This window comes from Schistocerca cancellata, chromosome 2, assembly GCF_023864275.1.
Source record: "Schistocerca cancellata isolate TAMUIC-IGC-003103 chromosome 2, iqSchCanc2.1, whole genome shotgun sequence".
NCBI classification, from domain to species: Eukaryota; Metazoa; Arthropoda; class Insecta; order Orthoptera; family Acrididae; genus Schistocerca; species Schistocerca cancellata.
This window is the reverse complement of record NC_064627.1, coordinates 253,753,711-253,777,958: the sequence shown is the minus strand read 5'-3', so window position 1 is coordinate 253,777,958 and position 24,248 is coordinate 253,753,711. Positions and strand designations below refer to the sequence as shown.

General features: G+C 38.2%; 1 protein-coding gene across 2 annotated transcripts in view; it reads right to left on the bottom strand.

Moving 5' to 3' along the window:
* LOC126161581 (Ig-like and fibronectin type-III domain-containing protein 1) overlaps positions 1 to 24,248 on the bottom strand; it is a 666,669-nt gene that overhangs the window by 40,903 nt on the left and 601,518 nt on the right. For both annotated transcript variants that reach the window (XM_049917526.1, XM_049917527.1), the window contains 6 exons: positions 23,408 to 23,546; positions 23,174 to 23,309; positions 18,084 to 18,276; positions 8,604 to 8,850; positions 8,294 to 8,472; positions 54 to 185 (listed from right to left, as the gene is read on the bottom strand). In XM_049917526.1, coding sequence (XP_049773483.1) covers positions 54 to 185; positions 8,294 to 8,472; positions 8,604 to 8,850; positions 18,084 to 18,276; positions 23,174 to 23,309; positions 23,408 to 23,546 — 1,026 coding nt within the window. The remainder of the gene's footprint in view (positions 1 to 53; positions 186 to 8,293; positions 8,473 to 8,603; positions 8,851 to 18,083; positions 18,277 to 23,173; positions 23,310 to 23,407; positions 23,547 to 24,248) is intronic.

Below are 24,248 nucleotides of genomic sequence, written 5' to 3'. Positions count from 1 at the left end.
GTAGAAAAAATGCAACGTAAGTACAAAAAGAAAAAAAAAAAAAAGATATTTACCACATTTCGTATTCTAACAGAAACAGGGCGTGTTTTGCTTCCAAAGGCATTCTCTGCATGGCAGAAGTAATCCCCTTCATCTTCACTGCCGATTTTGTGAATAGTAAGTTGCATTATATATTTATCTTCCTCCTGGAACAAACAGGACAGAAAGACCATGTAAGTAGAGAGAAGAAAAAAATGATAGACAAGACGGAACACTGTCTTAATGTCACTGGTCCACACTTCTTTTTATTAGTGCAAAAAACACACACACACACACAAACACACACACACACACACACACACACACACACTATATTGGCATAGCAGTGTAGCCAAAATGGGGTGAGAGATTGTCAGATGGAGTTGACGAAAGAAACAAGAAAGGAGAGAGAGAAATGGAGGGGATGAAGGAAAGGATGTTGACGAATAGGGAGGAACAGAAGCAAGGAAACAGGTCAGTAATGTAGCATTAGTGAGCTTGTTGTGGTTCTGGCAGGAGAAGTAGTGTATGGCACACAGTGGGACAGAAGAGTGAAGAGGGTGTGGTGTGGGGAGGAGATGGACACAAGGTAGAGCAGAAAAAAGTGGGACAGGAGAAAGAAGTGTGCTTGTACAATAATGAAGTAAAATATTTGGAAGGGGATGTGGAGAAGTAGGAAAGCATGATGATGTGGATGGAGGTGGGTTTGGGATAGCAAATAGTGGAGACTAAGGCCAGGAGGATAGCTCAACTAAGGGATATGTTCTAAGGACAATTCACATCTATGAATTTGAAGAAGCTGATGTTGGAGGGACAGGGGAGGATCAGATGGCAAAGGTTGTGAAGTGCCCATTACAGTCAAGCAGGTTGTGCTTAGCCATTGGGTGACCGTTCATTCAACTAGCCATATACACTTAAAAGGCTATACACTAGTTGCAGCACAGGTGATGTATGGCATGACAGCTTTCATAGCTGGCACTGTCTCTGATGGGATAGCATATTCCTGCAGCAGAAATGAAGCACGATGTGCTCAGTGGGCCTTGTACCAGTGTCTTCCACAGGGGTAAGACTCCTGTAGAAAGAAGTATGTGTGTGTGTGTGTGTTTTTGTGGAAGAATATTACATTGATATGGCCACTCTTTGGACTACAGTGATATGAAGATTTTAGCTTCCGCCTCTTGGGAGCCATGGAGATTTGATTAGAAGATAATTTAATAAATTGCAAATAATTTGGACAAGTTATGCAAACTGGCCCTTGCAATAATTAAGCTGCAGAGTAGTTTCCATGGTGTTGCCACAACCAAAGATATATTCAGAAAGGTTCTGACCATTTGAACACTTTCTCCACCTGTTACAGGGGCAGACATTACAAGGTACACTTCTTTGCTGCTGACCAGCACCTGTGGCTTGAACTCGTATGTGCCATACCACCATGGCGCAGCATATAAGGCCACTCTTGCCACCTCAGCCTCTGTCTCACTCTGAGGATGGCCAGAAGATATGTAACCAAGATGAGGATAGGTAGCCAAGATATCAGTAGTGGAGTTGGACTTGGCATGGCTGCTTGTGCAAATGTAATATGGTATGAATCTGTGGTTTGCTCCACAAATTTCTGAACATTGGACGAAGAATAGTCCAGGTCAGTTTATTGTCAATGTTCCTTGATTTAGTTGACCTGATTATTCATTATGGCATGAAAAGCTGAAAATGTACAAACAATTGTTTGTTTGCATGATACACTTGTGAAGAAGTTTTGAAACTGTCGTAAGCTACGCAAATACTGTGATCGCTTCAAACTTCCAACAGGTGGAGTTGAAATTGGACAGTCAACATTAATCATCCATACTGCATATTCCATGACCCGGAAAATCCTGCTATGTAACTTAATGTATGGTTTGTTGGTGCAGAGTTGTGAGAAAATGCAATATTAACTATGAATAGCTAGCAATAAGCATGATTGCTGCTGTTCTTTGCTGTCTGCTAGTTACATCTACAGTTACACAAGTACTCTTCATGCCATTGTACAATGCGTGACAGAGGGTACTTAGTACAAATTATTAGCAATTTTGTGTCATATTCCATTTGCATACTGAGTAAGGGAAAATGGCTATTTATAAGGGGTGACCGAAAGGTTTCCATTCAAAGGCCATGCAGCCCACAATCAGCATGCCAATCAGACAAAATCATCAAGAGCAGTTATTCCAGTGATGCACCAGTTCGAAGATACCTGCTTGGCAAAACAGTGTGTCCTGCTCTGTGTAGAAGTCTATAAATTCCTGCTGCACATCCTTGTACAATAGAACTGTTGACCCTTCAAGGCATTTTTTAAGGGGCTGGAGGCTGGTAATCATGTGAAGAGAGATCAGGATATGGGTTGGGTGCTCTAGTGCATTCCACTTCTGAGGTTGTGTAACTTCTGCATTAAGACATTATGAGGACTTGTATTATCATGAACTTGGTGCACCATTCCACAATAGTGATTTTTGACAGACATGCTGTCCCATACAGTTCTTCATTCTCTGATGGATGTCTACCAATGTTTGTCCTTGGCAACCAAGAAAATAACAACAGCACTTTAGTCCTGTTTGGACATGTTTGCTAATAATATCACCATAGTTCATGTTTCCACAATTACCACAAGCACATCTGAAAGACACAAATGCCATGCCAAACTAATCCCTTGCCTACATGTTGGTTCTTTTATTCCCTTATTGTAGTCGTGCTATGTTGCATATATGCCAAAGTGATGCCCTCAAACAGAAGCTTCTTGATAGCTCCTTACACAAGCTTATGTAGCTCTTTCTCTTATCTTATTCTCATAGTAACAGCACAAGACATATGATGGTGTCAGCAGAGCTGCAGCATATTCTTCCTTGTTAAATGCATTTCTGAACAAATCTCACAGTTCAATTTTACAGTCCTTTTGCTTGTTTTAATTTAAATTCACCTTCCACTGCTATGTTCTGCTGATTTGATTTGAGATATTGTATAAGAAATGTAGCACCAGGGAGAACGGTGCTTGCATGAAAGAAAATGCAGCATACAAGAGCATTAGTACACTGGAATATGATGAGATATGCAAAAAGTAGTTTTCCATGCTGCACTGATTAATTAAACTTCCATGGCAGATGTGATTTCACAGTAAGTCTGTTTTACTTTATTTGTGCTGAGAGATAATGTAAATGGCAAATGTGTTGTCTCTGGCTGATATATCACTGTCTTTCTTCATTAAAATATGCATCATTCATGCATATTGATAACAGAATAGGAAAGGTCTAAGTTCTGTACTACAAACTCCTGCACTGCTGATTTCACTTCTGGTTTAAAGAATTTATGTTGCTGTCACATTATAGCCTGTATTCACTTCCAGCATTACCTACTGAAACCATAAACTTTGGAATAAATTTAAGTACATCAGTCACTGCTTTGTCAACAATAATGTCTTGTACTTCAGATTAAACCAAACAGTAATGCAAAAATTATTATTTAGAATCATATAACTGAACAATTATGAAACGATTATTATTACTGTTAAAAGAAGGTTAACTATGATGTCAAAAACTAAATTTGTAATAAAACAAAAGGTAGGAGACAATGATCATCCCATATAAAAGTATCACCCTCCATGAACCATGGAATTTACTGAGGCTGGCTGGCTTATATGCCTCAATGATACTTATAGCCGTACCATATGTGTAACCACAACAGGAGGAAATACACTGAGGTGACAAAGTCATGAGATACCTGCTAATATCACGTCAGACCTCCTTTTCCCCAGCATAGTGCAGCAGCTCGATGTGATATGGACTCAACAAGTTGTTGGAAGCCACTGCAGAAACACTGAGCCATGCTACCTCTATAGTGTCCTCAATTGCAAAAGCATTGTTGATGTAGGATTTTGTGCATGAACTGACCTCTCAACTATGCCCCATACATGTTCAATGAGATTCATAGTGGGCATTTTGGGTGGCCAAATCATTCACTCAAACTGTCCAGAATGTTCTTCAAATCAACTGCGAACAATTGTAGCCCAGTGACATGGTGCATTGTCATCCATAAAAATAAAGTTCAGAAATGGCTGCAAATGGGCTCAAAGTATCCGAAAATAACCATTTACATTCATATGATTGATTCACTTGGACCAAAGGGCCCAGTCCACTCCATATAAATACAGCCCACCAGCTTGCATAGTTCCTTGTTGACAAAATTGCGTCTGTGGCTTCATGGAGTCTGTGCCACACTCGAACCTTATCATCAGCTCTTACCAACTGAAACTGGGACTCATCTGACCAGGCTGCAGTTTTCCAGCCTAGCATCCAACAGATATGGTCAAGAGCCCAGGCAAGGTGCTACAGATGAGGTCGTGCTGTTAGCAAAGCCACTTACATTGGTCATCTGCTGCTGAAGCCCATTATGGCCTAACTTCACTGCAAGTCCTAATGTATACTTTCATCATATGTCCCACATTGATTTCTGTGGTTATTTTATGCAGTGTTGCTTGTCTGTTAGCAATGACAACTCTATGGAAATGCCATAGCTCTCGGTTGTTAAGTGAAAGCCATCGGCTATGGCATTGTCTGTGGTGTGAAGTAATGCCTGAAATTTGGTATTCTCAACATGCTCTTGACTCTGTGGGTCTCAGAATACTGAATTCCTGAATGATTTCCAAAATGGGGTGACCCATACATCTAGCTCTGACTACCATTCTGTATTCAGAGTCTGTTAATTACTGTTATGTGGCAATAACTACACTGGAAATCTTTTCTCAATGACTAACCTGAGTACAAATGACACCTCTGCCAGTGCACTGACCTTTTATACCTTGTGTACACATTACTAATGTCATCTGTGTAAGTGACTTTTGTCACCTCAGTGTATATGGAGAGACCAGAATAACTTGTGGCTCTTTAAGAGATTTTAAAAGTGGGAATGGATAGGTTGTAGTTAGATATTGTGGGCACCAGTGAAGTGAGGTGGTAATAAGAACAGGACTTCTGTTAAGGTGAGTCCAGGGTTATCAATACAAAATCAAATAGGGAAAACAGGGAAGTAGGCCTAATATGAAAATAAAAACACAGGTAAGCTACTATGAGCAGCATAGTAAATGCATTATTGTAGCCAGGAAAGACACAAAGTCAATACCCAGCACAGTAGTACAAGTTTATGTGCAAGTAGTTCCACAGATGAAGAAGAGATTGAAAGAATGTTTGATGAGGTAAAAGAAATTGTTCCAATAATTAATGGGAGACTAAAAATTAACGTTGTGACTGGAATTCAAAAGTAGAAAAAGGAAGAGAAGGAAAAAGAGTAGAAAAATATGGACTGGGCAAATGGAATGAAAAAGGAAGACAAGAGATAAAATTTTGTGTAGAGCAATATTTCATCACTGCTAACACTTGGTTTAACAGTTTGTGAAAGAAAGCTGTATTTATTGAATAGCCTTGGGGATATTGGAAGGTTTCAGTTTGATTATATAATGGTAAAACAGAGCTTTCAGAATCAGGTTTTAAACTGTAATATATTTCTAGAAGCAGATGTGGACACTGATGATAATTTGTTGATTACCAACTGCAGATTAAAACTTAAGAAATCACAGAAAAGTAGGAATTAAGCAGTCAGGACCTGGATAAATTGAAGGAACCAGTGATTGTTGAGAGTTTCAAAGGGAGCACTACACAAGAATGGTGGTCAGAAGCAGGAATACCATATAAGACGAACTGGTAGCTTTGAGAGATAAAATAGTGAAGGGAGAAGAGTACCACCTTGGTAAAAAGACAAAGCATAGTAGAAACCCATGGCTAACATAGGAGATACTGAATTTAATTGATGAACAGAGAAAATATAAAAACGCAGACATCTCAATAATGAAACTGACAGAAAATGCAAAATGGCTAAGTAGAAACGATAGAGGGTAGATGCAAGGCCATAGAATCAAAGATACATGCCATCTGTAAAAATATTGATAAGAACTTTGGAACATTGAGGAACATTTCTATGAACATGAAAAGCTCAGGTGACAAGACAGTAGTAAGTAAAGAAGGGAAAGCTGAAATATCCATCTTTTTGATTTGCAGCTCCTTGTATTAGCTGTGTTTGCAGTCAAAATTTTTTGGATTTGAGGTCCGCCAGTTATGCAAAACACCGTTTTTCTCAGTACTAGGAGAAACACGGCCAATTTTAACTGCAAATAAATAAATAAATAAATAAAAAATAAAATTTAAATAAAAAAAATTTAACCGCGAACACGCCGAAACATGTTTGGGTACTGTGAAAAATGGTGTTTTGCATAACTGGTGGACCTCAAATCCAGGAACGCTAAAAGGTGGAAAGAATATATATCAGATCAATATGAAGGAAGCAAACTTGAAGAGAATGTTATAGGAACTGGTGGACCTCAAATCCAGGAAAGCTAAAAGGTGGAAAGAATATATATCAGATCAATATGAAGGAAGCAAGCTTGAAGAGAATGTTATAGGAAGAGGAGAGAAAGGTGAAGGTGGGATAGTAGCTACTGTGAGATGAATTTGACAGAGCATTGAAATTCCTGGGGGGTAACAAGGCCCGTGGAGTAGATGACATTCCCCTAGAATTATTAAGAGCCTTGGGAGAGCCTACCATGACAAAGTGTTCCACCAGATCTACAAGATACATGAAACACAGGAAATACCTTTAGACTTCAGGTAAAATGTAATAATAATGTAATAATTCCAAAGAAGACAGGTGAATGCTACCAAGCCATAGTTTGATGATCATGGCTGCAAAATATTGGCACAAATTATTTGCAGACAAATGGAAACACCTGTAGAACTTGACCTCAGGGAATCCCAGTTACAGTTCTGGAGAAATGTAGGAACACACAAGGCAATACTGACCTAAGTCTTATCTTAGATGACAGGCTTAAGAAAGGCAAAACTACAATTATATTAGTTGAAAGTTTAGAAAGCTTTTGACAATGCTGACTGGACTACATTCTCTGAAATTTTGTAGGTAGCAGGGGTAAAATACATCAAGCGATAAGTTAACTACACTTTGTACAGAAGCCAGACAGCCATTATTAGAGTCGAAGGGCATGAAAGCGAAACAGAGGTTGAGAAGGGAGTGAGACAGTGTTGTAGTCTATCCTGATATTATGCAAACTGTAGACTGAGCAAGCAGTAAAGGAAACCAAAGACAAGAGGTGGAGAAGGAATTATAGTTCAAGGAAAAGAAATAAAAAGTTTGAGGTTTTCTAGTGACACCGTAATTCTGTCAGAGACTGCAAAGGACTCTGAGGAGCAGTGAATAACATTGGTAGTGTCTGGAAAAGCAACATATATGAAGAGGAGTGTCTGTTTGTTTGTAATTCATAAAAATTTACAGTTTTATTCTGATCTTGATGAAATTTTGCACACTTTACCTTCAAGACAAGAGGAAGATCACTGCCTATAACATAATATTTCTACACAATCCCCTAATGAACATTTGTGCAGACATAAGCTATATATTTTTAACAGGAATAGTTGAATGTAATCAAATTAAATCAGGCGATGCTTAGGGAATTAGATTACTAATTGAGACATTAAAAGTAGTAGATGAGCTAAATTATTTGCACAGAAAAATTATTTATGATGGCCAATGTAGAGAAGATATAAAATGCAGACTGGCAACAGCAAGTAAAGCATTTCTGAAAAAAAAGGAATTTGTTAACATTTAATATCAATTTAAATCTTTTTGAAAATAATATTTCTGGAGTGTAGCCTTATACAGAACTGAAATGTGGATGATAAGCAGGTCAGACAAGAGAATTGAAGCTTTTGAAATGTGGTGCTATCTAAGAATGCTGAAGATTAGATCAGTATACCGAATAACTAATAAGGAAGTCCTAAACAGAACTGAAAAAAAAAAAAAAATTATGGCACAACTTGATTAAAAGAAAGGATCAGTGAATAGGACAAATACTGAGGCATCAAAGAATCAGTTTGATAGTGAAGGAAATATGGGAGGTAAAAACTGTAGACAGACACCTAGCAATGAATACAGTAAGCAGAATCAAACGGATGGAGGTTGTGGTAGCTATTCAAAGATGAAGAGGCTTGCATAGGATAAAGTAGAATGGAGAGTCACATCAAGTAAGTCTTTGGGCTGAAGACAGTAGCAATAACAACAGCAACAAAAACAACAACATAAAAGTACTTAGGAATATCAGTAATTTTCACTATCAAATTGCAAAAGGTATCATTCAATTTTATTTTGTTTTATTGTTATACTTATGTTTGCTTAAGTTGTTTTTACTTACATCCTTCACTGGTTGAACATTAATGTTATACTTTCCACCTTGTATGACAGGTACACGTCCCGAGTGATCACGCCAGAACATTGTTTTTGGCTCTGGATGAGCATCTATTGTACATTCAAGAACAACAGAATCTCCAAGACCCGCCATAGTTATTCCTGATGCTGTTATTTGTGGGGGATCTGGAACACAGAAAAATTAAGTGCATGTGTCCACTGAGTGTTATGAATTCTGTAATATTGTCTCTGTTAATGTGCACATATGAACAAGTCTTACAACCAAAGCTCAATTATAGCAATATCTTTTCTCTTACGGCTAATTGTTATCTTCCTAGAGGCTTGCATTGGCGTTCCATATCCATTATCAGCATAACAAGAAATTTGGTCCATGTCTCTTGTTACATTATTCACTACAGTGACCATGTGCCGTGTTACTTCTTGTCGCACAAGTCGACCAGAAATATAAAGTGATATTGTTGGCATTGGTGTTCCCATTGCAATGCATAAAATAGTCATGCTGCTGCCTTCAATAACCAGATTGATGGGATGCACAGTTGGTGGCTGTAATTAAGCAGAAATTTATAAACATCAACATCAGTTTCACATGTGAGTATTTAAATTATTGACAAGAAGGAAATGGAAACACATAAAAATGTGTTATTCTTATACAATATTTAGGTAATTTCTACACTATCCACAAGATTTTCTGTAAATTTTACAGAAACTAATTCCTATTTTTCAAAGGTATTGTTCTTCTCTCAATGATTGTTAACTGTAAGCTGGTAGTGACCATGCCATGCTAATCTCACATGAATTGTATCAGTTTTAAACATATGTAAAATTGCAATATAATATCTTAACAGAAAGAGCTTGGTGGAATGTAAAGAATGTGCACCCATGAGCTTGTTCTGGAGCAAACAGGTGAGTTGTATATGGTACACAGCATCATGGATGAGTGGAATGGGAGGGAGAGATAGAACATAAGAATAGAGAGACTGCAAATAGGAGAATGTACTATAAGTCTAGAATGAATGAAGTTGGGTGGGGACAGTGGCTAGTGCAGTTTGCTGCCAGGAGGAATCAAAAGATGTATTGTAAGGATAGTTCCTGTCTGTGTAATTCAGAGAATCTGATATTGGGGACCAAATCCAAGTGGAGTGGGTCATGAAGCATCCAAGTTTAAATTGAGCATATTGGGTGCGATCAGCAGCATATTCCATCGTGAAGTGAACGACACTGTTCTTGGTCATAGATTGACAATGACATTCATTTGGGTAGCCATTTGGCTGATGGCCATAACCCCATAAAAGGTTGTGCAGAATTGACAACAGAACTGGTATACAATATGACTGATTTCTCCACTGACCCTGCCTGTTATGGGGTAGGATATTTCTGTAATTGGACTGGGACATATTTCATACATCGGGTGGACTGTGGAATACCACATTGGGTAGGTTGGGAAGACTTGTGGAGTGGATGTCCCTCATTTCCAAGTGTGATTGTAAGTAGTTAAAGCACTCGCAATTGATATGGTTAAGTTGTCTGTTTGATATAGTTAAGTTGTCTCATCCATGGTGACATTAGGTAATAAAAGAAAATGTTCATTCAAAGAGGGTGGTCAGAGGACTAGGAACTTGCATATATTTGCAAAGGGAATTCAGTTTTGTATTAGGTTTAGAAGGTGGAGACTGTCTGTATGGCCATAGTGAGACATTTAGCATACTGGGCAATGGACTGCTCATCACCATAGATGTACCATCATTGGATACCAAGGCTATATGGGACAGACTTTACATTGTGGAAGGAATTGCAGCTGTCATCCTTCTGTTAATAGTTACTGGGCTTGTTATGGACAGAGGTTTCTACGGATATATCACAGAGGTGGAGGTTAACATCCATGAAGGTGGTATGCTGGCCTGATGAGAACCAGTTGAACTAGATGGTAGAAGGAGATGAGGATATAATGTAGGGGAGAGTGGCTGATCAGTTTGATGCAGGAAATCAAAGGATAGTTGATGTAACATACATGGTCAGCAAGATAACGAAAAGAGTAGTTCCCAATACATCAGTACACTACACAACATTTCAAATAGGCTAGTTGATGCAACATACATGGTCAGTAAGATAACCAAAAGAGTAGTTCCCAATTTATCTGTACACTACACAACATTTCATGTTGAAATAAGGGATCCCTGTATGGCTCAGGATGTGTTAGATATGGGTCAAGGTTGGGGAAGGGGGCAACTAGACACTCTGGCCTTGATTGATGATAGGCTCATAACATGGAAATTACAATGTAGTTGGTTGCATGCCTTGGATAGGAAAGTTCTATAGTGAAAAACCCAGAAAGTAAAAGTAGGAAAAATTTTAATAGGAAAAACTGTCAGAGAAAGTGTAACACCATAGCTCTAATGCTGTACGGATTTATTTTGCTTTTGTTTCATTTAATGTTACATTGCTGAGCTTCTGTAAATGTGTTTGTTTGAATCGATAACACAAAACTGTATACTCCTTTCTTTGTAAGAACTTTGATATCTTGGTTTGATTCTATACAATGTAGTGAATCTGTCATTTAAATTCTTTGTCCCATTTGGAGGGAACAAAACGTACTCTATATAATTGTAATTTCTGTGTGAATAATTTTTTGTAGAAACGTCAGTATGTGCAAATTTTCTGTTTAATTTAATGTGTTTGTTTGCTGTTATGTAAACTGCTGACCTTCACTTAGGGTTCTTAGTTATTTTGTACGTAAAAGGTGTTGTGGTTCCCTTCGGGAACGGAACTCTGTAGTGCGCGCAAATTGTGGTTGGCCTAGGTGGAAAAGGTGGAACAAGAGTCAGTTGGGGATGAGACATCAGTCTGGCACGAGCTACAAGTTGGGGACGAGCTACTGAACTGTGCACTGCCATGTAAAAGTTGCATATTGTGCTGGTTCCGAGAGACGCTTTTTCTGCCGCTTTCCAATGCCTCGGATGGATGGATAAATAGCTGGAACAATTCTGGAATTGGTATCCATCATCGCCACCAAGAAGGGACAGAGTCCAGCAATTCTGTCTGCAATTCCACCTACCAACATGCAGTAGCCACCACATTGAGCAATCACTGTAACGAAATACTATAATGATGTACAGTGAAGGATCAGCTCATTGCATGTGTTAGTGTGCTCAAATATAAGGTAATTTATAACTGAATTTATGTACCTACCTTGATTTTTTTCCTTATCATAACACTTCTCAGGTTCTTCTCCGTTTGAACTAAAGTGATTACCGAGTATCCCTACTGAAAGAACATTAAAGCCCAGTGTTTTGCTAATTAATGGCTCTTGAACATAGTAAAAAGAAAGTTAAAGTTAATGTGGCAAGAGAGTGAGTTAAAGTAAATGATGCTTTCTGAAAATAATTTTCCTAGTAAAACTGCTTGTTAATGTGTTGTTGCCAACTTCAAATTAAAAGTTCTTAAGACTAAGGCTTATAAAGTTTTGCTTAGTAAATGATCACATTACTGCCCGTTATAAATCGCAGAAGGTGAGTCAGTATCTTACATATATGTTAATTTTGTGTCTCACTGTAGTAAAAGTGGAAAACTGCAGTTGTGAAACGTTATATACTCATGTTTGCTAAGTGTTTGTCTCTCTTGTGTATTAGAAGTGCATATTAATAGTATAACAGGATCCACAGTTTGTCTATTGTGTTAATGCTTGGTAACAAGTAACGGAAAGACCATTAATTATGAAAACCATAATTTCTTTATTCAAATGATAGTGAGAAGCAACCTGTTAGTGGATTCCAATTAACTTTCATGTTACATAGTAAAGTATTTAACTGAGAGAGACTTAACCTATATCCAATTAATGATTCTGCAGTGAATAGTAATAATAACGTTATAAAGACCATTCAGTTTGTGTAAGCCCTGAAAGTAATAGTGTGTTTCGGTATCTGTTATAATTTTGCAAATAGTTTGTGCTGCTCTAACTGTTAGTTTCAATCTTACCGTAAACATATGTATGTGTCAGAGTTCACTGCACTTACATGTGACAAAGTGTAGGTTGTATTTATCCATTAAAGTTACTAATAAATATTTTCTTGAACGAGATTGTTAATCATTCTCTTGCCTAGTTAGGCTGGCGACTGTTTTCTTTATCCGTTAAACAGTGCAGATAGGCAAAATTTTGTTTGTTATTGTTCAAATATTTACGTAATTCTGACTTTCATTTCCCATAAGCCACCTCCGTTAGGTACAATATGGTCAACATAACAAAATTCCTCTCAGAGGGTAACACTGCTCTGTTGCTTTATACCATAATTGCTTTAACAAGACAGTTTTATTTCACGACCTGCCTACAACTTTAAGGTTATGGTACAGCAGTAGCAGACAGGAGTGTTATAAAAGTGGAAGTAACATCAAGGTTGCCATAAGAATTATATAGGATAGAATATTTTAGTCTTCTTCCATTACTTTTCCATACAGTTGGCTTCATCCAAATTTTCAGCGGAGTCAAATTTTATACAATAATCAATTACACACACAGAAAATAACTAGCTTCTTTAAAAACTAAAGGTTTTCTTTATTACTTAGGAAAAACATATAACACAATGATTTTACATCTACATAGATACTCCACAAGCCACAGTACGGTGCATAGTGGAGGGTACTGTGTACCACTACTAGTCATTTCCTTTCCTGTTATATTTGCAAACAGAGTGAGGGAATGCCTCTGTAAGAGACTTAATTTCTTGAATCTTATCTTCATGGGCCATACGCGCAATATATGTTGGCAGCAGTACAATCGTTCGGCACTCAACCTCAGATATTGGTTTTCTAAATTTCCTCAATAGTATTTCTCAAAAAGAATGTTCCCTTCCCTCCATGGATTGCCATTAGAGTTCCTGAAGCATCTCCATAACACTTACATGTTGTTCAAACCTACTGATTTCAAGGAATCCTTCAACTCAATAAGGGGTCACTGTATTTTAGCTCTTATATTTATTTAATGGTACTGTACGAGCTGAGTATGAATACTGAAAAATTTTATGCTCGAGTATTTATACTTCTTATGGTCTGCAGCAAGTCTTGAGACAGACAAATGTAGCAAGTGACTGTTTCTGGTACTGTATCCATGCACATCACATATCATATTGAAATAAGATAGTGTACTGGGTCCACCATTGTTTATAGTAAATGTAACTGATATAGGCGCTAGTATCCTCTCTTATGTCAGTCTGTTTTCAGATGACATGATGATTTATTGCAGGATAAAGTAAGATATTGTATAGCTGTTCAGGATGCCTTGCTACAAAGGGATGTTGGTAGAAAAAGTTGTAACAGGCATCAATGTGTGACACAGCCAGTTCGAAAGTTTCTGTTGCAGAGTATCCAAGGCAACTTTTCAGTACAATTAAGAGAAAATCTCACAGAGTTAACAAATTTTAATCCTTTTGGATTCAATGTCTGACCTCTTCCAACATACAGATTTTCAGATTTGACCCTAATTTCTGATGACATCTGACACACTTTTTTTTTTTTTTTTGCCTGGTCTACTGTCAAACATTTCTTCTAGCATGTTGTTCCAGCATAAGAATATATACAAAGTGATTTAGTTGTAGGCAGACAACAATATTAGGAACCAAATTCATCATATGCTAATAGGTGCCAGTCATGACTCTGATGTATTAGACTGCCATAATTTCAGATGTGCTAATATGGACTCCAATCATTACCTCCTCACAGTAAAAATAAGAGAGGTAATTTTGAATGCACATGAATTTAAAGGAGAATGGTAAAATAAGTGTAATATCTCTAAATTTGAAAACTCAAGGACTGAACACTAATCTATTAATTTGCAAAATAAATTGATAACACTGGAATAAAATCAGGAATGAAATATGGACTGCCACAGAGGAACTGATTGGTATGGAACAACAGACCAGAAGAAATGTGTGGTATGATGAAGAGTGTGAGGGAGCAACAAGAACAAAGAATGAATCATTAAAAAATGTGCAGGTAAGAAGAACAAGAATTACTACAGAGGAAAAAAGCATTCAGAAAAGTGGAATCTAAAAGCAAAGAAGATAAGTTTTTTAAAAGGCAGTTGCATATTACTGAATTACTGAATAATATTTCTGGATGCAGAAAATTATATAGAAAAGTCAATAACCTTAGAAGAGGCTTTCAGTGAAAAACAACATAATGAAAAGGGAAAAATCTTGAACTAATAGCATCACAGGAGGGAGTGTTACATCATTTGGCAGATACTTTAAGGACTTACTATACTCGGAGAATGCTTAGGCATTGGAGCTATCTAAAATCCAATAGGTGGTAGAAGAGGAAAATAATGCCCTCAGTGTAAGAGATCAGCAGTCAGTAAAGAAACTAGCGAATAATAAGTCATCTGGCAATGACAACCTGCCAGATGAGCGTATTAAGTGAGGTGGAGATCATTTAGTTAGATGCCTGCATACCCTGATCTCAGATATATGGATGCAAAAGTCATCCCAGATGACTGGAAAATATGAGTAATACGTGCTACTACATGCAAGAAAGGGGGACATCCTGGAATGTACAAACTATAGTGGAGTTACATTATTGAGTATCACATACAAAATATTCTACTCCCTGCTTTTTACCATGTAAATCTATTGCAGGAAAAGCAATTTGGAGATATCAGGCAAGCTGTAGATCTTCTGCATATCAACTATTGACTAAATATTCACCTTCAGACAAATATTGGAAAAAAGGAATAAAATATCAAAATGCATCATACATTCATTGATATTCAAGCAGCAGATGGCACCATAGAAAGAAATAAGGTTACTGAAGTCATGAATGAAACCTTCATACCACAACAGCTAATATGCCTCTTAAGTCTATGTCCTGCTGCATGAACAAGTCCATAACTGCCTACTGCACATCTTTGTCCGACAGGAATCGTCAACCCTTCAAGGGCCTTTTCTAAAGGACGGAGGATGTGTAATTGCATGGGGAGAGATCATGACTACAGGGCAGATACTTGAGTGTCTCCCACTTCAGTTGGCATAACTTTGCAATATGGGGCCATGTTTTCAAGAGGCAGCAGCACCCCTTGTCACAGTTTTCCTCACAGTTTTCCTGGAAGTTGTGGACAGACATGCTGCCCCACACACATTCTTCATTCTCCGCTGGATGTCTACCAGCATTTGTCCTTCAGCAGCCAAGAAAAGAATAACAGCCCACTGGTCCTGTTTGGAGACATTTGATAATAATGTTGCCATAGTTTAGGTTTCTTCATTTAACCCAGACACGTTAGAAAGACATGAGTGCCACTCTTATCTCTTGCCTATAAGTCGATGCTTGTATTCCCTTGGAGTCATGCTATGTTGCATATATGCTGCAGCAGTGCCCTCAAACAGAAACGTTTTGATTGCCCCTTGTACTAATTTTGAACTCTATAAAAAGATATTGAAATCATAAAGTTCATTAAAATAAACTGCCTACAAGGGATCAGTTATGTCTTTTGTGTGGAACATGAGAACATGAAAAAAATAGCACTGCTACAAAACCCAGTGGAATTAAGAAGAAGGGGAAGAACAAGAGTTCAGTACTTGGATGATGCACAAGAAGATCAAAAGATTACTGGTGCAGAGAATGAAGATGCAGGACACTACACACGAAGGAATGGAATGATGACTTACAGCAGGCCAAGGCCCATTAAGGGCTGTAGATCCAGAAAGAAGGTGGAGGAGGAGGAGGAGGAGGAGGAGGAGGAGGAGGAGGAGGAGCAGGAGCAGGAGCAGGAGAAGAAGAAATATGATCAGTATTTTAGACATATATTAAATTATTTGATTGACCTTTAGATTGCGTGAGTGAAAACTGCCTCTGTTGGCTAGTTTCTGCCAATATTTCTGTGTGATAGATAATGTAATATAGAACACATTGATAAAGACATCAAGTAGCTCTATCTTTACAGTACTCTGAAAAGGAAAGCTGCTGCTCACCATATAGCAGAGATGATGAGTTGCAGACAGGCATGACAAAAAGACTGTCACAAATAAAGCTTTTTGCCAGTAGTGCCTTTGTCAAATATAGATCACACACACACACACACACACACACACACACACACATGACTGCACTCTCAGATAACTGAAACCGTTGCCTCAGACAGCAGTTGTGTGTGTGAGCTGTGTTTGCATGTGTGTGTGTGTGTGGGGGGGGGGGGGTCTACTTTTGATGAAGGCCTTACTGGACAAAAGCTTCATTTGTGACAGTCTTTTTGTTGAGCCTATCTGCGACTCAGCATCTCCGCTATATGGTGAGTAGCAACTATCCTTTTCATAATATTGTACATTCCATCCTGGATTTTCCATTGTTTGATGTCTTGTTACAGTGCTGTTTACAATAAAGTAGCATCAGATTACATTATTTCTTAACAAAAATGCCAAATTACTTAACTGAATGTTCAATATAATTAGCCTGTTAGGAAAAACTGGAAATTTATCTATATACACTGAAGTGCCAAAGAAACTGGTCCTCAAATACAGAGATATGTAAACAGACAGAATACAGCACTGCAGTCAGCAACACCTATATAAGACAACAAGCGTCTGGTGCAGTTGTTAGATTGTTTACTGCTGTCACAATGGTAGGTTAGCAAGATTTAAGAGAATTTGAACATGGTGTTATAGTTGGCGCATGAGCGATGGGACACAGCATCTCCTAGGTGGTAATGAAGTGGGAATTTTCCTGTATGACCATTTCTTGAGTGTACAATGAATATCAAGAATCTTGTAAAACATCAAATCTCTGACACTACTGTGGCCAGAAAGAAATCCTGCAAGAACTGGACCAATGACAACTGAAGTGAATCGTTAAATGTGACAGAACTGCAACTATTTCACAAATTACTGCAGATTTCAATGCTAGGCCATCAACAAATGTCAGCATGTGAACCATTGAACGAAATATCATTTACATGAGCTTTCAGAGCCAAAGGCCCATTTGTGTACCCTTGATGACTACACAACACAAAGCTTTATGCCTCACCTGTGCCTCATTTCAAATTGTATTGAGTGGATTGACGTGTACAGGTATTGAGACAACCTCAGAATCCATGGATCCTACATGTCAGCAGGGGACTTTTCAGGCTGGTGGAGGCTCTGTAATGGTGTGGGGTGTATGCAGTTGGAGTGATATGGGATCCCTGACATGTCTAGATACAACTCTTGACAGGTGACACTGCATCCATTCATGTCCATTGTGCATTCCGACAGACTTGGGCAATTCCAGCAGGGCGATGTGACAGCCCACACATCCAGAATTGCTACATCGTGGCTCCAGGAACACTCATCCGAGATTAAACAATTCTGCTGGCCTCCAGACTCCCTAGACATGAACATTATTGAGCAAATCTAGGATGCCTTGCAATGTGCTGTTCAGAAGAAATTTCCACCCCTCATACTCTTACGGTTTTATGGAAATCCCTGCAGGATTCATGGTGTCAATTCCCTCCATCACTGCTTCAGACAATAGATGAGTCCAGAGCCCTATACAATATTAGGCAGGTGTACCAGTTGCTTTGGCTTTTCAGTGTAAATATATATAGTTTTCAGTTACAAGTTGTATATAAGTGTTCTATTGACAACTTTCACTTCATAATGTGAATATTGTGAATGTGAACTATGGAACAAGTTACTAACTACTGACATGTTCATGCCTCTGAGATATGCATGAAATATAGTAAATGGTTCAATATTTTGATACAATTACAAAGCTCATTGAGCTACTGAGTACACTACTGCAACAGAGAATTTAGTATTTACCTCAACAAATGCAGGATATGCAGGGTCAGTCCATGCTATTAGTGTTTCTGATGGTAGGCTCTGACCATTCTTTGATACAGCAATGACATACACAATGTACTGTGTATTGGGATTAAGGTTTTGTAAAGTGTGAGAAGTCACAGTTGTCTCTGCCATCTGAAATACATCATCTGCTGGTGTCTTGTGGTAGAGCCTGTAATATATTTTATCGCAAAATGAAATTTCAAGTTCTGCTAACATTAAAGTCTGTTTTAAAAGTATTTTACACCAACAGTTTACCAAATTACTTCATACTCCAATGAAAGTAACACACTGAAAACTTAAAAATGTATAGTTAAAAAACAAATTTATTAATGGGTGAGAATGAATAATATATTTTGATTAAGGAAAAACAACATCCTGTATATACAATGAAATATTTCTAAGTCCCTACTTTCTGAATTTCCAGCCAGTTCTCTGATATGTGTCTTGCATCACAAATTATTACAGAATAATTGTAAATACAGGGTGTCCCAAGAGGAATAGTCAGTATTCAGGGAAGTGACAGCAATGATCATTTGAAGGAAAAAACTTCAAATGGACAGACACCCTATTCCAAACATTTCCAAGATGGAACTCATTTATTGTACATCTTTATTTATTTTCTGTTTTATTCAGTACATCATCAGGTTTACACATGTACAGTAGTTAGTAAACATTACAACCTATGTTTTACAAAGAATCAACTGGAAAATATGTATTTTTAACACATTAAGTAGGACTATGCTGCATGGTTTCAACAATGTGTTGTTGTTACTATACAATTTATTGATCTACATGTTCAGAAGAAAAATGGGAATTTTGAAAAATACGTGCTTCATGCAGTGTGCTGGAAACTCTGATAAGCACTCCACAGTCAGGAATTCAACATATAAGGAAGCACCAACAGTATTCTTCAACAGTAGTAGGTGCGTTACCATCACAGAAGCAATAAACATACACCATCTCTACACTTTCTTCATTAGTTTAGATGTGTGACATTTTAGCCAGCACATGTACAAACACAGTTATCTGATGCCTCTATGATACATTCTCAGTCCCTCACACTACTTCACTCGCAACACACCACAGACAGCTGTGTGTTCTGGGGGCTACTTCAAATGCAGAAAGACATCCCCAGCAAAGAGGTTGAAAGCAATGAGTTAACAGGGATAGAATAAAATGTCAAAGAGGTTGGGTGAGTAAGATGTGTACACACATCATACTAGCTGAAAAACAAAAGTACTTAAACATGTTCCATTTCGGTACCACTCAGAATAAGGCATATATCCATGTGAAGTTCTTTGCTCCAAATGATCATTCCTGTCATATCCTTGAACATCCTGTACATGACAGCATGGTATAATTAATGTTGCATGTAAACAGTAGGAGTAAAATGCAGGATAACAGAATGCCATCAAATTAAGTAGCATGAATTCTGACAGTAATGTTTTTGTAATAGCAGAAAATGATAAATAACCACTATCCACACAAATATTACAAATTGAATGTATAATAGTGTAAGAGAAAACCTTGTTTATGCACTTATCTGTTGATCAACAATGCCATGGTTGTTTGCTTTGGTATTACTGTTTGTTTTGCACCCAGAATTTTGGCCTCTCATACCGAATGAGTGATGAGTCAAATAATTACAATGTTTTTAGAGGGTCTGAGCAGGAAATAGTGGTGGCTTAAATGCTGATGGCTTGATAGGAATTTGAAGACCACTGCTACTGAATGTGGGCATCAATGGTCTAACCACTATACCATTTCATATGGTGTTTGGTTTGAGTTCTGATGTCTAGTAAATGGGGAGTGAGGTGTGATCACTGGAGGCTTCATTTGAGTACTATCAAATCTGAAGCTTTTTAAATACTGTCTCATGTGATGTGCCAGATGCCAATTCTTGGTTACATCACTAACTTGTACTTTGGAATCTGAAACAATGAAGCTCTTACACCTATTATTGTAAATGGTGCTTCAGATGTTCCACGTGTTTATAGCCAAAGTAAAACACAAATACAGGGTTATTTATATCTCCAGAATTTCAGAAGACAACTGCTTGAAAACTACAGAACTAAATAAACTATATGAAGAAGAATTTTTCACAGAAGTTGGTTTTTAGTGACAAAGCCTTGTTTCAAGAGTTTGACAAACCTTCAAAGATGTCGATCTCTCAGAGGGCCACATAAACATATCCATTCATATCAAGCACACTGAACACCGCTTCACTTTGACAGCTGTCACCCATTCCATGTCCAAAAGCCTCTTCCCTACATTATTGCCACCCGATCTATTAAATGTCTTCCCTTGTGGTCAGGTCAGGTGCAAGATCTGCCCCATTCACTCACCAAACTATGGAAAACTGCAAACTTGACCATCCAGTTGCCAAACACACTGCACACTGTGACACAAATGGCTTCAACAGTTGCTTCACTACAAGAGACATTTGGGTACTCACTTCCAGTACAAGTTCCTCTGAACTATGCAGGTAGGAATTGCATTTCCAGCACATCCTGCATTCCCACAATGGCCTATACTTCTTGTAAACTGTTTCTCACTACTTCAGTTACCTTTTCCCTTCTCTATTCTGTCCATGTTGCTCCTTCCCCATCCATTTTGCGTATTGCCTTCTACCATCATCCCCCCCCCCTCCAATCCCATATTGATGTTATTTCTCTCTCTCTCTCTCTCTGTCTCTCTGTCTCTCCCTCTCTCTCTCTCTCTCTCTCTCTCTATCTATCTATCTCTCTACCTATCTCTCTACCTCTCTCTCTCTGCCCCCCCCATTTCATCCCTCTTCCTCCCCATCCCCCTTTCCATCCATCTCTCTCCTCCCTGTCTGCCTGTTCATCTCCATCTTGTTCTCACCCTTCTCCCCCACCCTCTCCCTTTCTCTACATCTCTTATTTGCTCTATCCTCTGAATGCCTTTTGTCTTGTTATGCAGCTGCTACATCATCTGTCAAAAAACCTACCTGTGGTATCACATTACCCCCTACTTTCCTTGTCCATACTTTTCTACCCCCTCCCCATCTCCTCCTTTCCAGGCAACTGCTCTCAATAATAGATAATCAGTAATAAATGCTGCACATGTGATAGTGTTCATTTCTGTGTTTGTGTGGTTATGAGTGTGAATGTGTGCAATTTTACTAGAAAAAGAGCCATAACTTGAAAGATAGTGTGAATACTGTGTTCTGTTACATATATCTATGTGCCACACATTAGTTCATTATACGAGGGCTATCCACAAAGTACATTACGTTTTGGAATTAAAAATAAATAAAGTATTGGAATTTTTTTTATTATATACAGATGAAAGCCACACTTCAATACTACTTTTCTACATAGTTTCCATTTAAATTAAGGCACTTATCATAGTGATGGACGAGCTTGGAAATTCCTTCGTCATAAAATTCGGCCGCCTGCGCCTTCAACCACGTGGTTACCTCTTCTTGAAGCTGTACGTCGTCATCAAAACGCTGCATAGCCAACCACTTCTTCATTGCTGGGAATAAGTGGAAGTCGCTCGGTGCCAGGTCGGGACTGTACGGCGGATGAGGAAACAACTGCCACTTAAAAGATTCGAGAACTTCACGAGTGGCATTTGCCGTGTGGGCCCGGGCATTGTCATGAATCAGCAAGATCTTTGAGCCCAACTTTCCCCTGCGCTTGTTTTGTATTGCTCTTCTGAGGTTGTGCAGAGTTTGGTGATATCTTTGACAGTTTATTGTAGTGCCTCTTTCCAGGAAATCCACAAAAATCGTATTTCTACTGGGTTACTGATTAACCACGTGGTTGAAGGCGCAGGCGGCCAAATTTTATGACGAAGGAATTTCCAAGCTCGTCCATCACTACGATAAGTGCCTTAATTTAAATGGCAACTATGTAGAAAAGTAGTATTTAAGTGTGGCTTTCATCTGTATATAATAAAAAAAAATTCCAATACTTTATTTATTTTTAATTCCAAAATGTAATGTACTTTGTGGATATATAATAAAAAAATTTTCCAATACTTTATTTATTTTTAATTCCAAAATGTAATGTACTTTGTGGATAGCCCTCGTAGGTGAGCAGTTGCCTTTCCCTTATATTATGTATATTATAACATGCATGTTTGGGGCACAGAACATTCACAAGAGATTGTGGAATGCATTTATGATTCACCTACAGTTTTGTGCCATGTTCATTTCAAAAGTTTATTGATCATTTTTCATTGCAGGGAAAACTGTGACTGGTTTTATATACCTGGACATGCTGCAGCAAGGCTTATGCCAAAATTACAGCAAGGCAGTGGAGAGTTCATTTTGTAATAAGATGATGCTCCACCACATTTTAATTTTTATGTTCATGATTACCTCTATGCTGGGCAGCCTCATGTTAGGTTGTACAAACCTCCCATCATGACTCTCTTTTTTTTCAGTGGCCCCAATGGTCATCTGATGTAACTCCATGTGATGTCTTCTAATGGGATTATGTCAAAGATTGTGTGTCTCCTGCTTCCATTGTTGCTTAATTTATAAGAATTGTAAGGAAGTATTGGTCACTGGTATTAGGGGGACATTAAAGTTTAATGTCCTGTTGACAATAAAGTCATTAGAGATGGAGCACAAGCTTGGAGAAAGAAAGCCGCTGTGTCCTTTTGGAGAAACCATCCTGGCATCTGATGTATGGAAATCACAGGAAACCTAAATCAGAATGGCTGAACATGTGTTTGAAACTGATGTCCTCCTGAATGCCAGTCCAGTGTGCTAACCTCTGTGCTACCCCGTACGGTGTTGCTAATATTGGCCATGGCATGTTGGAACAGGTGTGCCAAGGGTTTGATTATCATTTTGCCAATACTGTACACCTGTAATGTGAGTTAAAAAACTTGGAGGGATGCTCTCCACTGATATGTGTCTATTTTCTGTATGTCTTGCAGATTTTGCATAGTCATCTTTTGAAACTGAGGTACTTATGAATAATCCTGTATCATTCTTGATTAGCTTCAATAAAGTAGTGAATTAGAAGAAATATATGACAAAAGGAACATCAGTCAACTAAAAAGTAAACTTAATGCTGTTTACAAACCTGTACACAATGTGTTCTGTTGGGTGACTAAATTCTGGTGGTTGCCATGTAATTGTGACCCATGTAGCACTGTGTCCAGAAACTGCGAGAGAATGTGGTGGAGATGTCACACCTGGAATACCCTCCTTGCCAACATCTGTCAAAAAATGTCATACTTCATGAATATCATGTTTCATATTATCTTGCAGATCATATGTAAAGTTCATAAAAATGCATTGAAAAGATCTTGATTACCTGTGTTAGTAATATTGATCATGAGAACTGAGGATGGCAATGAGGTTCCGTGCTCATTCACGGAAACAACAAAAAAGTTGTAAATGCTTCCACTTTCAAGACCAGTTACTTTGGCACTTGTTGATGTTACATTCATTTGCTGAAAATATAGAACATAATGGTAAGCCCCCTCAAAACATAGTGGGCATGTTCAAAACACATGATATGCATAGCTAACAATTATGGTAGGATAGCAATAGATAGGAATGTATGCTATCAAATATATGTGTCACCAGTTATACTGCCACATTTCCTACAGCCACCACTGCAGCATGAGGGCACTGCCAGGAACAATTATGCCACTGCTGATGAGATGCAAGCATCTGCTCTCCGGAGCACCAGTGGCGGGTGTACCTAATTTCAAACATTTGTGGAATGTCTCCGTTTTGTGTGTTTGGCAGTTGAATAAATATTTATCGGCTTTCATACTGGCCAGGGCTTGACATCTTCTAAATAGACCTTGTATTGAAGAGTGACAGATTTATAAATCTTTTGTATATGCATATATTTCTAAACTCAGATCTACTGTTAGCAACTGATGCTACAGTTACAGCAACAAAGTTATACAGGGTGTTACAAAAAGGTACGGCCAAACTTTCAGGAAACATTCCTCACACACAAAGGAAGAAAATATATTATGTGGACATGTGACCGGAAATGCTTACTTTCCATGTTTGAGCTCATTTTATTAATCTCTTCAAATCACATTAATCATGGAATGGAAACACATAGCAACAGAACGTACCAGCATGACTTCAAACACTTTGTTACAGGAAATGATCAAAATGTCCTCCGTTAGCGA